The sequence below is a fragment of the Zalophus californianus genome, chromosome 8 (genome assembly GCF_009762305.2).
Source record: "Zalophus californianus isolate mZalCal1 chromosome 8, mZalCal1.pri.v2, whole genome shotgun sequence".
NCBI classification, from domain to species: Eukaryota; Metazoa; Chordata; class Mammalia; order Carnivora; family Otariidae; genus Zalophus; species Zalophus californianus.
The window spans coordinates 125,277,798-125,292,021 of NC_045602.1; the positions used below are offsets into that span (position 1 = coordinate 125,277,798).

The window sequence follows — 14,224 nt, forward strand, 5'->3', positions numbered from 1 at the left end:
AGTCTCTTGTAGACAGCATATGGATGGGTCTTGCTTTTTTTTTATCCATTTGATACCCAATGTCTTTTGATTGGAGTATTTAGCCCATTTATATTCAGGGTAACTATTAAAAGATATGAATTTAGTGCCATTGTATTGCCTGTAAAGTCCCTGTGTCTGTTAATTATCTCTCTTTCTGGTCTATGTTACTCTTCATCTCTCTCTTCCCTTTCAGGATCCACTTTAATATTTCTTGCAGGCCTGGCTTGGTGGTCACATATTCTTTCCATTTCTGTCTGTCCTGGAAGCTCTTTATCTCTCCTTCCATTCTGAATGAGAGTCTTGCTGGATAAAGTATTCATGGCTACATGTACCCTGAATATAGCATGCCAGCCCTTTCTGGCCTGCCAGGGTTCTGTGGATAGGTCTGATGTTAGTCTGATATTCCTCCCTCTGTAGGTTAGGAGCCTTTTTTTTTCAAGCCGCTTTCAGGATTTTCTCCTTGTCCCTGAATTTTGCAAGTTTCACAATTATATGTCAGGTTGTTGATTTATTTTTATTGATTTGGGGAGGGGTCCTCACTACCTCTTGGACATGAATGTTTGTTTCCTTCCCCAGATTAGGGAAGTCCTCAGCTATGATTTGCTCAAATATGCCTTCTGGCCCTCCCTCTCTCTCTTCACCCTCAGGCACACCAATAATTCTGACGTTGGTATGTTTCATGGCATTACTGATTTCTCAAAGCTTGTCTTCATGGGCTATTAGTTGTTTAACTCTCTTTTCCTCAACTTCCTTTCTTTCCATCAACCTGTCTTCTAGATCACTTACTCTCTCTTCTGCCTCATTTACCCTGTTAGAGCATCCAATTTAGACTGAGTCTCAGGTACAGCATTTTTAAAATTCAGCTTGATTAGATCTCATTTGTGCACTAAGATTCTATGATGAGATGCTGACTTTAAAATAAAGAACCAGACAAGGATAGATGTCATTGCCTTTATTTTCAACATTGTTTCAGAGGCTCTAGATGATATAAAAAGACAAGGAAACAAAGTAAGTCATGAAACTGGAATAAGGAAGAGTCAAATTTCTCATCATTTTCAGAAGATATGATTATATACAAAATCATATATATAAAATTTTGTTGTATATTGTTATACTTCATAAGACAATTTGGGAAAGTAGTTCAATAGAAGATAAAAATGATAGCTTTTTATTATGCTACTCATAAGTAATTACATCGATGATAATATTTTCCACTTACTATTCATTTTTGAGGTTCCAGGCACTTCAGTCCACAATGTGAACAGCACTTCTGTGACACTGGGCAATCATGATCCTTCAGGCACTTGGGTCTATCAATCTTGGAACACACCATGGGCTTGCGTGGGCAGAAACCTGATTTAACTTTATGGGATAAAATAAGACATTTGACCTTGAAATACTTGATCATAGTTTGGGGAACTTGGGGAACCCTAAACAGGGTTTTCTTCTGACTAAACCTCTTACCCTTCCCCCCAGAGTAACAATAGAGCGCAGAAGGAAAGTATCAACTTTCAGTGGCTAATAATTTGAGGAGTATCAAAAAGTCTTGCCATCTCTGACATAGACAATCTGATAGGATTCCTGCCAGCCCCCACAGAATTTAGGGATTTGGGTTATCTAATCCCAGAGTACCAGAAGTAGAAGAACTATTGGGAGCACCCAGAACTTCCTTGTTTTATAAGTTGTAGAAATTGAGGATCATGTAGGGGCAAGTGAGTTGTCTATGGCCACACAGAAAACAAGTAGAAGAGTTGAAGTCAGCTGAAAGGCTTTGGGTTCCTTCCCCCATACCATACTGTACCTCAAAACACTAACAATCCCTGGGACAAGACCATACTATCTCAGCATTACATAAGAAAATGAGCACTAGCCTCAGATTCTACTGAGATCACTTCTGCCCCACCAGCATTTTGCTACCCATCTTTTCCCCAGTATACCTTACAGGATGTGAATATGTTCTACATGTTGTGAAGTTCTGTGTAGACATAAGGGCTTATTAAGAATGTACCTAATGGTTATCATTCTTTTGTATGAATAAGTGGATATTGTCACCTGTAAGGCAGTGAAGAATGAGACTCAGAATTAAATAAGTTCTCATGGAGAAAAATAGGAAGTGATAGTATGCATGGTTGGCTTTGAAGACTAGTACAATAGTTTCCTGAAATCAAGAGGACAACACGAGAGCAGTGATTGGGCATTAAAGAAGGAAGAATTCCAAGAGATATCTAAGGACAACCAAAGGGGCATCCCCATTCCATGGGACAACATGGCATGCTTAACATATGCCCTGGAGACTTTGGGAGGTATATCCCCAGTCCTCACCTGTCCAAGCCTTGGCACAAACAAAGCCACACATGGATTCACAACATTTGTCAGTTTTGGGGCAATCGGAGTCACTCTTACACGAAGCTGGACACACCATACGGTCCTTGAAAGGGAAGAGTGGGCACTGTCCATTCTTGACTAAAACAAGAGTAGATATGAGTTCCCTCAAACCCTACCCCATCTCATACTCTTCAAATACCTCCCCCCCTTTAAAACTAATATCTCTTTCTGTGACTTGGTTCACTCTGCCGTGACTACCTCTGGTAGGCTGTGGAGGAATGGAATGCCTCAGCATCTCATGCGATGTAAGAGAAAGAGAGTTAGGCTTGTTCTTTGAAGCTCCAGGTGAGAAGACGGCTCCCCAGATTGGGGTGGCAGCCAAAGATGTGGTAGCAAGTGGTCAGATTCTGGATCTATTTTTAAGATAGATCTAAAATGACTTCCTAGCTCAATGGGTGTGGATTGAGAATGTCGATGTTGATTCATCAAGGGTGATTTAGAAGTTTATTTCAATCAAGATGGGAAGAACTATGGATAGAGCAGGTTTGAGGTGGGAGAGCAAAGATGAGGGCTTCTGTTTCAGACAAGTGAAGTGTGAGGTGTTTGTGAGATCAAGATGAAGGAGTAGAGAATGCAGTTGGAGTTTGGGAGTCAAATTCAGACTGGAGCTACAACTATGTGGGTCACTAGGACATAGATGGTGTTGAAATAAATTCTTTAGGATTTTGTGCATGTTTCCTGTTGTCATTATCTGATTACAAATTCTATGAGGGCAGGAAGTATTTTTTTTCTTCTCTTATTCCTTCTCCTTCTACTTCTCTTTCTCCTTCTTCTCTTTCTCCTCCCTTCTTCGTCAAGTCAGACTCTGTCAGAGTGTGGTGTGTTTGACTCTCAGAAGTATGGTTAGGTCCTTTCTTATCCCCAAACATAAATTTCCCCCAATCCCACCCAAGCTCATTTCCCTGGCTTCTTCTTTCTGCTGCTTCTGAGAGTGAGCCAAGGTCTAATGGTTAGTGCCATGATTCCATAAAGCCTCCCACAAAGGGTCAGACCACAAGACTGCTTTTGCTATTCAGGCTCACTGGACTTACAGAATTAAAATTCCAGATCTACCCCTGACTCACTGTGAATTCTTGGGCAACTAACTTTATCTCTACGACTCTGTCTAAGAAGACAGACTGTATTATGGAGGTGACAGTACACTATTCAGCCTGCTTCCCAGACTCTGAGATCAAAGTTTCAGTGCTGCCTTGTAAGTCACATAGTGTTGCATTTGAACATCAATGGTCACCACTTGGAATGCTACCATTTAGCAAGCCCACACTCCTGAACAGTCCCCGTGTCAAACCCTTGTGTCCTGATCACATATAATCCACCAAAAACTCAGTGAGGTCTTTGCTGTTATTCCAGTATTACAGGGGAGGGAACTGAAACTAGGTGAAGTAATTTGCAGTAAATGGGGAAAGGAGAATTTTTATCTGGGTTATCTGGCACCTACCTCTGTAAGACACGTCTCCCAATATCACTGGTGCTTGTCATTATAGTAGGAATTAATCCACAGCCCTCACCTTCAGCTCATCCTAGTCTTCACTTACTCTGTGCTCTACCCGTACAGGTTCTGGGATTCTAGAACCTGACCTGTTTATGCTTCATACTTCGGTGAGTCCCCAGGTACTACTCAATAGATATGTGCACTATGTCATTTCTCTGGCACAACAACGCCATTAGGTAAATACTATTATTATCCCCCTTTTATAGACAAGAATACTGAAGCTCAAGGAAGCAGGCAACTGACCCAAGACCACCCATTCAGTGAATGACAGAGTTGACTTGAACCAAGGCAGTTAAGCCTCAAAGCCTGAGCATATAACTATGCTGGTATACTATTTCTGGGTTAGTCTAGTCCCTCTGATTGCCAGGGATATACGTCTTACCAACTGATGAGCAAGCCATTTTGCAGTTTGCGATGCTGATGAAGTTGTTGGCATTCCCATGGCAGCCTCCATAGATAAAGGGTTGGCAGGACTGATGTTTAAAGTCAAAATACCAGCGTAAGATACTAATGTTACAGTATCCTTCGTCAAAGGGTAGCATGCAGGGTTCTGAAGGTGGGGAAGCAAAGAAGGAAGAACATAAAGGGTAGGAAAAAAGAGAAAGGGTCAGGGTCTCAGCTTAGTATTTACAGTTCTTGGTATGTCCACACAAGTCATAGAGAGAGCCACTGTCAACAAAAGTTCTAGCCTAGCTCTCCTACAAATATGGAACTGATATTTCTTCTCTTAGGCCCTGAGCTTTGGTAGGGCAAGATTTGTTCAGCAACTATATCCAAAGTGCCTAACAAAGCGCCTGGCACATAGAAGGAACGAAACACGAAGAAAGAAAAACAGCAGCCTCTCATATCTGGAAGCTGATCTGATGCTCACAGTTAAGCCATGTCATTCCTTCTCAGATAGAAACAAGTCACAGGACATCCACATCAAACAGGGTTGCCTCGGGACCATCATAAGGGGAGACTAAAAAACAGTATTGTGAAACCCACAAAATACCAAACACCTATGAGTGCTTTATGCTTCTCTACCCATTATGACTTTATCCTCAGTCTAGCCTGCCTTCTCTGTAGATAAGATTCCCTGAGAGCATCATAAAATTGCTCCACTTTCTGACAACACCCAATGTAGAGCAAATCCGCTCCCCCAAATTCCCCAATCAAAGCCTCAATCCTATAGTAGATTCTTTCCAACGGCTTCTTACTGAGATCCCTCAGGTTGTCTATGGTGAACGTTCTCCCTCACTACAATGAGTAATAAATCCAACTTGTTCAACTACAGGTGTGTTCCTGATGGTCTTTGGCTAAAGGGCATTAACTATAGATAACTGTTGAGTGAATGCATGCAAGTATATATACATAATGCAGAATTTCCTATCGTGAGATGCTCTATAATTTGAGTCACCAGAAAACCTCTTTGAAGCCCAAAGAGTCCAAAACCAAGCCCAGCATCTAAGCTGACTGAGGTTTGTATTTATCATAATGCCAACAATAGTCTCTTGACACTTAGTGAGCACTCAACAAGTATTACTTATTTGTGAATGTTTGAATATTGGATCAAAGAAGACTATCATCAATGTTTTCCAGTTGACATCCCCCATGCCTAGACTCATTGTTTGTACTTGAGGGTTGGGAATCTGATTAGAGAAAGAGAAAAGCATGAATCCTGACCTCTTTGCCCTACCATCCAAGGGAATCATTCAACCAGCTCTGGATGGAGCAGGAAGTAAGACACCTCAAAAGGCACCTGTGCCCTCAGCCTGGAGTTTACTACCTTGGAGTGGATCCATGCACTTTTTCCCACACCCAAATGAGCAGCACTTCATGTGTTTTAGGCACTGCAAGTCAGTTGTGCAGGAGTCTGGAACTTCAGTCTCACAGATGACCCTCTCTCGGGGGCACACTCCTGGTTTCTCTGTAAGAAAGCAATGTCCAAATTCACATCCCTTGAGAGTTTCAGCTCTCCTCCCATGGCAAAGGTGAATAATGACATTCTATTATCCCTCTCTTCTATCTTCCATCCTCAGTTCTCCCTCTGCTTATATTTAGGGGCTGGGTCTGCCTGTCACCACTCATAGCTCATTTAGATTGATCTGAATCTGGAATCTGCTCAGGCCAACTGAAGGAGAGCATCTCAGATTCCACAGCAGGGAATTAGATAGGGACCAAGAGCCTTACCTTAAGTTCAGGATCTCCTCTCTCCTCTTGAAACTTAATATGTTAATGCCCAATTCCTCTGCCTCCAGAGTCTTAGTTGATAGGGGAAATTAATTAGTAAGGAGTGGTAGAAATATCATGGAAATAGGGGTATAGGAGTCACGAGGCCTGATTTGGATCCCCTGACTCCTTGTGAAATCAAGACCAACCTGAGTTCCACTATATAACTTCTTAGTTACCCCCTTTAGGGTAACAGAAATGGGCATTGGGAGGAGCAGTGTAAAACAGACCTGGTTTGGGAGCCTGACTCCAACACAACTAGCTAAATAATCTTGGGGGCAGAAATATTCCTCCTGAGTCCAACGTTTCCCATCTATAAAATGAGAATTACAATCTCTACCTTACAACCTGCTTCTAAGAATTAAGGGGGATGATGCCTGTAATGCATTCATCACAGTGCCTGGCACATGGGAAGAGCTTGGCAGATACGGATTTGCTTCCTCCCTTTTTAGGGCTAGACACAGCTTCCTAATTTCTGAGCTTGTGGGAGGCAGAATTCTAAAGTTGCATCCCCAAGATTCCTGTCCTCTGGTTATCGAATCAACATGAATTTAAGTGGGCTATGAGGGATTTCATAGATGGAATTAAAGCCCCAAGTTAACTGACCTTAAAATAGAGAGATTATCCGACCGGGTCAGACCTAAGTTGTTGAGTCCTTAAAAAGAGGAGTTTTCCTCTTGACTAATAGAGAAGAGGTAAGAGAGATTTGAACCCAACATGCTATTAGGAGTTTTGAGGACAGAGAGAACTTAGTGTCCTGGACTGAAGGTGGCCTCTGGAAGCAACTTCAGTGGTACAACTATAAGGAAACGATTCTGCCACCACCAGTGAGTGTCCATGAGAACCCTGGGTCCCAGGTGGGAATGGCAGCTTTGCTGCCACCCTGGATTCAGCCTGCTGAGAACCTGAGCAGAGAAACCTGACACACACACCACACCAGACTTCTGACCAGAGAGGCATGATCCTTTTGGAGACTACTGAATCTTGGAATAATAGAAGTTTAGAATTGGGAAGACCATATTGATCATTAGTATCACCCTCCTAATTTCCCAGGTTAAAAAAAAAAATGAAGTCAGATGGGAAAATACAGTGAATGAGGGGTGGGTCTAGGACCTCCAATCCGTGACTCACTCCAGAAGCCCTGAACACTGGCCATTGAGACTTTTAGTACTTTCCAGCTATATTTCTTACCCTTCATACCACCCTTCATGCACTCTCCAAGGATGTCTGAGGCTAAGAAGAATTATGGTTCCTAATCTGTAGTGTACATTGAAAACACCTGTGCATCTTTTAGAAACTCCAGACCATGGCCTGAATCAGAATCTCTAGAAAGTGAAGCCTAGGGACTTAATTTTTTCCCTCTCTTTTTTTAATTTAAATTCAATTAGCCAAGGTATAGTACATCATTTGAAAGTGCCTCCAGTGACACCAAAGCAGGCAGTTGGGCACCATGATGTAGGCTGTTACCCGGGAACTACTGTTCTAGGTTTGGGCACAGAGAGAGTAAAGCAATTCAAATAGGGACACCTCCAAAGAGATAAAAAAGCATAGAGATCTTGGGATTATAAAGACTAATGTCCCCTCACTAGTGTAAACTCTAGTCAGTTCTGCCTCCCTTCTGCTTCTGAGGCATGTAAACTGTTTTTGGTTTAGCCATTGTAGCTCCTTGCCCTACTGTCAGCTTCAGTGCTCACTTAGAATCCTCCTCCCTCCCAGTCAGCCCTCCTCAGCTACTTACCTTGTCTGTGCAGTCCCCTCCCCAAATGCACAAGCCCTGGGGGTTCCTCTGCAGCTACTGGGGATGCTCCCTGGAGTTTGGGTCTCAGCTCTCTCCTGTCATTACCTGATACACACTTCCTGCATCAATTTGCATGATGCTAACTGTGGTTCCCATGCCTCCCTCCAGACCTATTCTCACTTCCCAGCTAAGGCACATATCCAACCACCTGGGGAACATACGTCTGGGCATCTCAAGAGACCTGTAAGCTCACATGTATAAATCAGAATTAGCTTCTCCTATTCCTCAGCAGTACCTCCTTCTCTCTGCTCCCATCTTTATTTGGCATCAACAGGCCCCCAGGTTGTCTTGAGAACCCTGAGATTCACTCTTCCCTCTCCTTTACCCTAGCATCCTGTCAGTCATGGACTTGGGCCAGTTCTACCTCCCAATCTCTCTCCAAGCCCCATGGCTTCCCCTCTTGGCCACCACTTGCGGGTCAGCCCCCAACGTCATCCCAACTCTCTCCTCCACTTGTGCAACTGCCTCCTCACTGTCCTCTGCCCTCGGACTCCTGCTTAGTGACTGATTCACTTTAAAAACATTAAACTTGGAAAAGACACATGTCAGGTAAAGCTAAGGAAATGATTTGGAGGGAACAGTTGAGGGAAGGATTTGAAGGGTCCAGGGTGGGTGAGTAGGGCTAGTTCTCTGAAGCCACAGAGGAAGTAACTGCATAAAACAGGAATCCTTGCCTCCTGTCTGACCCTTAGTCTCAGGAAATCCTTCTAAGCAGGGGTAGTTGCAGCTTCTCTGAACCCACGTTTGACTCTCTTGATTGGCGATGAAGTGCTCTCCTCCAAAGAGAGAGAAAGAAGCAGCAGGAGTGCTACATTTCTCCAGGAGAAGGTATGGAGAGGAAGGTGCCTGTGTGGGATGAGAAGAGGCATGGGGATTAGGCACAAGCCAGACAGAGACACAGAGCATGTGCTGAAAACCATGAAGACAGCCCACCACTTCTCTCAGTTCACAGATGAGGAAACCAACCAAATTGTGCAGTGGTGAATGGGTTTGTCTGAGATCACGTAGAGAGTAGGGTAGGACCTTCAGACCCAGGCCCAGGACCCTCCCAGTGGCCCCACACTCTGCCACAGTACTGTCCCACCAGGACATTTGCCCATTGTCTTGTTCCTACATGAGAGGTCACATATGAATGATCACAAGGATTTGTCTGGAATACTTTCAGGGTTGGTTTGCCCACTGCCATTCCCAGGGCTAGCCCAGACACAAGGGAACACCTTTTCCTTGCTCCACTGATGACAAGAAACTGATGGTATGAGGTTTTCAGGAGGGCCTGGGCAGGTCCCATAGGGTCTTAGAGCCCCAGAAGCAAAAAAATCCCAGATGACCTCGGGTTAACAAAAGGATTCCTTGGATTCCCTCTGGTGTTATCCAAGCCTAGCTTCTGATACTTCCAGAGCACCCCATAAACGGATGACCCTCTCCTACTCATTCAACCCCCATTTCCACATGTCTCTTCATGGTCCTTATGTACTTTTTAATTTTGTGATGTGAAGAACTGATAATGCCTTGCCATGTTAACTCTCTCAGACTAAATGCATTTTGAAAACAACAAGAGAGGGATGGAGGCAGAAAAGAAAGGAGACAGAGAACATTGTTATGCCCAGGAATGCACCCATGTTATTGGTGGAACTTCAGACAGTGGGAAAGGGGTACAGTCTTTTCCAGATCTCCTGAAACTATACTATGTGGCTGCCTAAGAGTAAAGACTTGTAGCAATTTATTCATTTTTGTCTCCAGAATTCTAATCCTGTATCCTCCCCAAATTTTACAACAGTGCCTGGACTGTTCAGTAATGACAATTATGGCCCCAAAACCAGTGACACTGATTCTTCAAACTGGCTTTGTAGCTTTTCACTGTAGCTGTATCTTGGAGCCTCAGTTTCCTCATCTGGAAAATGGAAACCATACAACCTACCTGGCAGCTTTGCTGTCACTGTGAGGATTAGATAAGATCAGGTGAAGATCATTCATGAAGTGGCATGGAATGGTCAAAAACAGTGCTTGGAGTTGGACCTGAGTTCACGTCGTAGATCCCCCACTTACCAGCTACATGGTCTTGACTCAGCCACTGAACCTCAATGAGCCACAGTCTTTCTTCCTTTCCTTCCTTCCTTCCGTCCTTCCTTCCTTTCTCTTTCTTTTGTTTCTTTTTTTCCCCTCTCTTTCTTTCTTTCTTTCAAGATTTTAATTTTAAGTAATCTCTACACCCAGTGTGGGGCTTGAACTCACAAGCACAAGATCAAGAGTTGCATGCTCTTCCAACAGAGCCAGCCAGGCGTCCCACACCTCCATTTTCTTTAAAGGAAATAGTAACGCACCTACTTCATAGACATGGGAATTAATGGAACTATTGTGGAAAGCATGGTAACTGGCATAATTAGTGCTTAATATATTTTAGTCAACAGACAAATAATTTACTGAATGCCAAAAAAAAAGTACCTATTACCTTTTTAGCTCTTGAATTTCCTGTAAAAAACTGTGTGTATCATTACTTCTGTTCCCCAAAAAGATTAGCCAAGGCCCTATGGTGTCTTAAATTCTTATATCAAATCACTCTTTTGGTTTGAAGTTTTACACCTATTAACCAAGTCTTGAGTATTAGTTGGTCAGATTAGCCTGTAGTCAATTAGTAGGAAGCAGAGCTCCTGGGGTGGGGGTGCAAGGAAAGATGCAGATCAATAGGATTGCCAAATATAGTACAGGATATTCAGTTAGAATTTTTAGTAGAAGTATATCCCACGAAATATAAAGACCATAGTTACAGGAAAAAATGATTCAGTGTTTATCTGACATTCAAATTTAGTTGGTCATCTTATATTTTTATTTCCTAAACCAGGTAAATTTAAAATAGAGTGAATTCATTCTGGAGGGGGATTTGTTTGGGTAAGAGCGTACAAAACATGGGTCCTGCCGGGAACATTCAAAAGGGGGTGGGGGACTGGCTCAGTGGCCCCGGGAACTGGGACAGACGTGGGAGGCATAGGCAAAGGTCCTGTAGGAAGAACAATGAGCCAGGAATGAAGAGACTTTGACTGTGGCCCAAGTTCCACCATTAATTCACCATGTCAATTTGAGCTACTTTTATCTCAGTCTACCCACTTGAAAAATGAGAAGATCAACTCAGTCTGTCCTGTCCATACTGTATGCGGGCATACCCATACCCCAGAGGACACAGGAAGATTTTCCAGAGGGTACACAGGCACAGACAGACTTGAGGACATGATATTCTGGTTCTTAAATTCCACATTTACTTTTTCCCGAAGTTGGTCTTCCTGAAAAAGAGCCTGCAGTCTGCGTTTCTCCTTTTCTGTTTTTCAGAAAGTCCTCTGCTGCTTCCAAAAAAAGCAGGGATGGAAGCATATTTCTTACCTCTTATATGTGTCCAAAGTATAAAAACTGAGTTCCAAACAAAGGAACAACTTGAAAATGCATTTTCCTGAGGATGCTTCGCCAAGAGCAAAGCAAAAAATAGGTGGGTAGGAAACACTAAGGGGTCAGTACCTTGTTTCATTCAGGCGACAAAGTCATAGTACATTGCTATGCCTTTAGCTCCCTCTTCTAGAGTTAGAAATCCCAAGAGTGATGGTACATATCTGCAGGGATGTGTATTAAAACATTCATTTCAATTGAAAAACGAAGTCCATCTTTTTGTAAGAGAAAGTGGTCTGATTTGGCTAATTGAGGACTGACTTTATCAATTAGTTGATTCATTTAACATTTTCCATAAATACAGTGAGTTAAATCTGTGGCATCAAAATTTTTTTAAATGTATTTAAAGCTTGCAATAAGATACAAGCATTTTATAAAATATATATTATCTCAGGTCTATCAAAGTTAATAGTATTCAAACTTTTCAACATTTACAGAGTGTATCAGATTAAATAAAGTGTCCAAATAAAAGAATAATGGGTATAATTAATAACATTATTGATCATTTGGTAAATACTGGTAAAGACTTTTTGGTAAACTTTCCAGAAATTAAGAAAACCACTTGTGATTTGTGATCATTATCCTAATTAATAGGAAAAAAATTCTTTTCAAGTATACAGTTTCCAATTCCATGCCTTTATAAAAATTGAAAGAGGTTTTAATCAAGCTGTTTATTAATATTTTTTAAAGATTTTATTTACTTATTTGACAGAGAGATAGAGAGAGAGCACAAGTAGGCAGAGCGGCAGGCAGAGGGAGAGGGAGAAGCAGGCTCCCCGCCGAGCAGGGAGCCAGACATGGGGCTTGATCCCAGGACCCCGGGATCATGACCCGAGCCGAAGGCAGCCGCCCAAACGACTGAGCCACCCAGGTGCCCTGTTTATTAATATTTAACTTAGATCATTAAAAATATTTTTTTCTTATAGAGTGTTATGTGATTTGGGGCAATGTACTAGAAGTTCAAAGAACCAAGTGACATACCTATAACAAAACTCCTTTTGTTCCCCAGCACCAACTTATCAGTGAGAGATACATTACCTATAGAATTTTGTTTATCAATAAAATTTTGTTAATCAATAATTTCAATGTATTTACTTACATATCCATTATTATTGTTATTTAAATAACAACTGGAATGAAAAATCAATCCATAAGAAAAACTTTTATTCCTAGAGTCTTATGGTCCCAGTAAATGAAAAATTAAAATTTTAATCTGTACACATTTTTATTGCATAGCAGTATGAAAAGGTCGTGATTAAAAGACTCTTGAACATAAGATTATATCGTATTAGATTAAGAGTCTGTGGGATAATAGGAATGGAAATATGAGTTCAAGGAGATGGAGAAGTGTTTTAAAATGTCCAACTTTTAAAAAGAAATGCTTTCCATGTATTTTTTTTAAACGGATGATTGTGGGTATCAATTTAGGATGGTATTTTGACCCCAACGGATTTACTTTTTTTATATATATATATTATGTTAGTCACCATAGAGTACTTCATTAGTTTTTGATGTAGTGTTCTATGATTCATTTGGGTATAACACCCAGTGCTCATTGCAGTACGTGCCCTCCTTAATACCCATCCCCAGGCTAACCCATGCCCCCACTCCCCTCCCCTCTAGAACCCTCAGTTTGTTTCCCGGAGTCCATCGTCTCTCATAGTTCGTGTCCCCCTCTGATTCCCCCCCTTCATTTTCCCCTTCCGTCTCCTAATGTCCTCCACGCTATTCCTTATGTTCCACAGATAAGTGAAACCATATGATAATTGTCTTTCTCTGTTTGACTTATTTCACCTCGGATTTACTTTTAAAAGTTATGTAGCAGCTTTAACAATATTAACATTTATAACATGTTTGCATAACGCATTTGCAATTCCTTTGTGGTGTTGTCTGTTGTCTGGACCTTCTTATTGCTGATTTAGGGTTCATCTTATGAATTACCATAAGTTGGTAATTCACTAGTTATGGACACCTGGGTTGTTTCCAGTTTTGGGGGATTATGAATAAACCTCCTAGAAACATTTTCATACAGGTTTTTATATGATCATAAATGGTCATTTCTCTTGGGTAAATACCAGGGAGTAGGAATGCTGGTTTGTGATAAGTATATGTTTGTAAGAAACTGCCAAAATGTTTTCCAAAGGGGCTGTACCATTTTGCATTTCTACTAGTAATATATGAAAGTTCCACTTGCTTCACATACTTGCTAGCATTTAGGATTGTAAATGTATTATTTTAGTCATTCTAATGCATGCGTAGTGGTACAATTGCAAGAAATTTTAAGAGATTAAAAAGTAATTTGCTTAAATTTCTGAGACCCTAAGAAACTAAGTCACTTAAAATGATGGCGGGGATTTTTTCCTGTTTCCCAACTGTCCATTTGACAATGTTTCAAATCCAGTGGGTTCCTCAGTTCCTGAGCCTGGGTGGTCAGAATTTTCCCCAGAACCCCATCATAGAACCTACCTCTTTGCCCAGCTTCTCCACATGGCAGAGGTTGCTCTTTGCAGTAAACGGAGGAGGATTTTGCAATCAAAAGGTCTACAGATGGTCAGGGGCTGGGGGAACAGTGTGAATTTCCAGGTTACAATTTTGGGAAACTACAGGTAAGGCCCCACTATGATTCTACTACATCCTATGACCCCCTGCTGCTCCCTCCACTCCCACCCCACCCTGGGAGCACACTCAGCCTCAGGTCTTATTTCCATGGCTGAGGGCTCCTCCCTCACATTTTCCTCCTCCCAATGGCATGACATGTCTTCTGCTTGGCTACTCAACCAAGAATGTGCCTTTAGCCTCAGTCACTGGGCAGATCTTGAGGAGTACAGTTAGCTCCATGGGTCTCTCATACACCTTGCCCTAAGCTTAGGCGGAGTAAGTAGATG

The 14,224-nt window shown here is 42.0% G+C and overlaps 1 protein-coding gene across 1 annotated transcript; it reads right to left on the reverse strand.

Moving 5' to 3' along the window:
- Nucleotides 1–1,243: 1,243 nt before the first annotated feature.
- WFDC8 (WAP four-disulfide core domain 8) lies at nucleotides 1,244–9,881 on the reverse strand. Its single transcript, XM_027623887.1, has 6 exons — nucleotides 9,826–9,881; nucleotides 8,650–8,753; nucleotides 5,667–5,807; nucleotides 4,281–4,448; nucleotides 2,344–2,484; nucleotides 1,244–1,383 (listed from the first exon to the last, which is right to left on the reverse strand). The coding sequence occupies exons 1-6, from the start codon at nucleotides 9,879–9,881 to the stop codon at nucleotides 1,244–1,246; spliced, it is 750 nt and encodes a 249-aa protein (XP_027479688.1).
- Between the last annotated feature and the right edge of the window lie 4,343 nt (nucleotides 9,882–14,224).

Excerpts from the sequence above, each read along its gene's own strand:
- WFDC8 (XM_027623887.1), bottom strand. The coding sequence starts at position 9,881 with ATGAATGATCTTCACCTGATCTTATCTAATCCTCACAGTGACAGCAAA. Across the intron at positions 8,754-9,825 it reads AGTGACAGCAAAGCTGCCAG|GCACCTTCCTCTCCATACCT; the intron begins GTAGGTTGTATG and ends CATCCCACACAG. Across the intron at positions 4,449-5,666 it reads GTGCATGGATCCACTCCAAG|AACCCTGCATGCTACCCTTT; the intron begins GTAGTAAACTCC and ends CCCCACCTTCAG.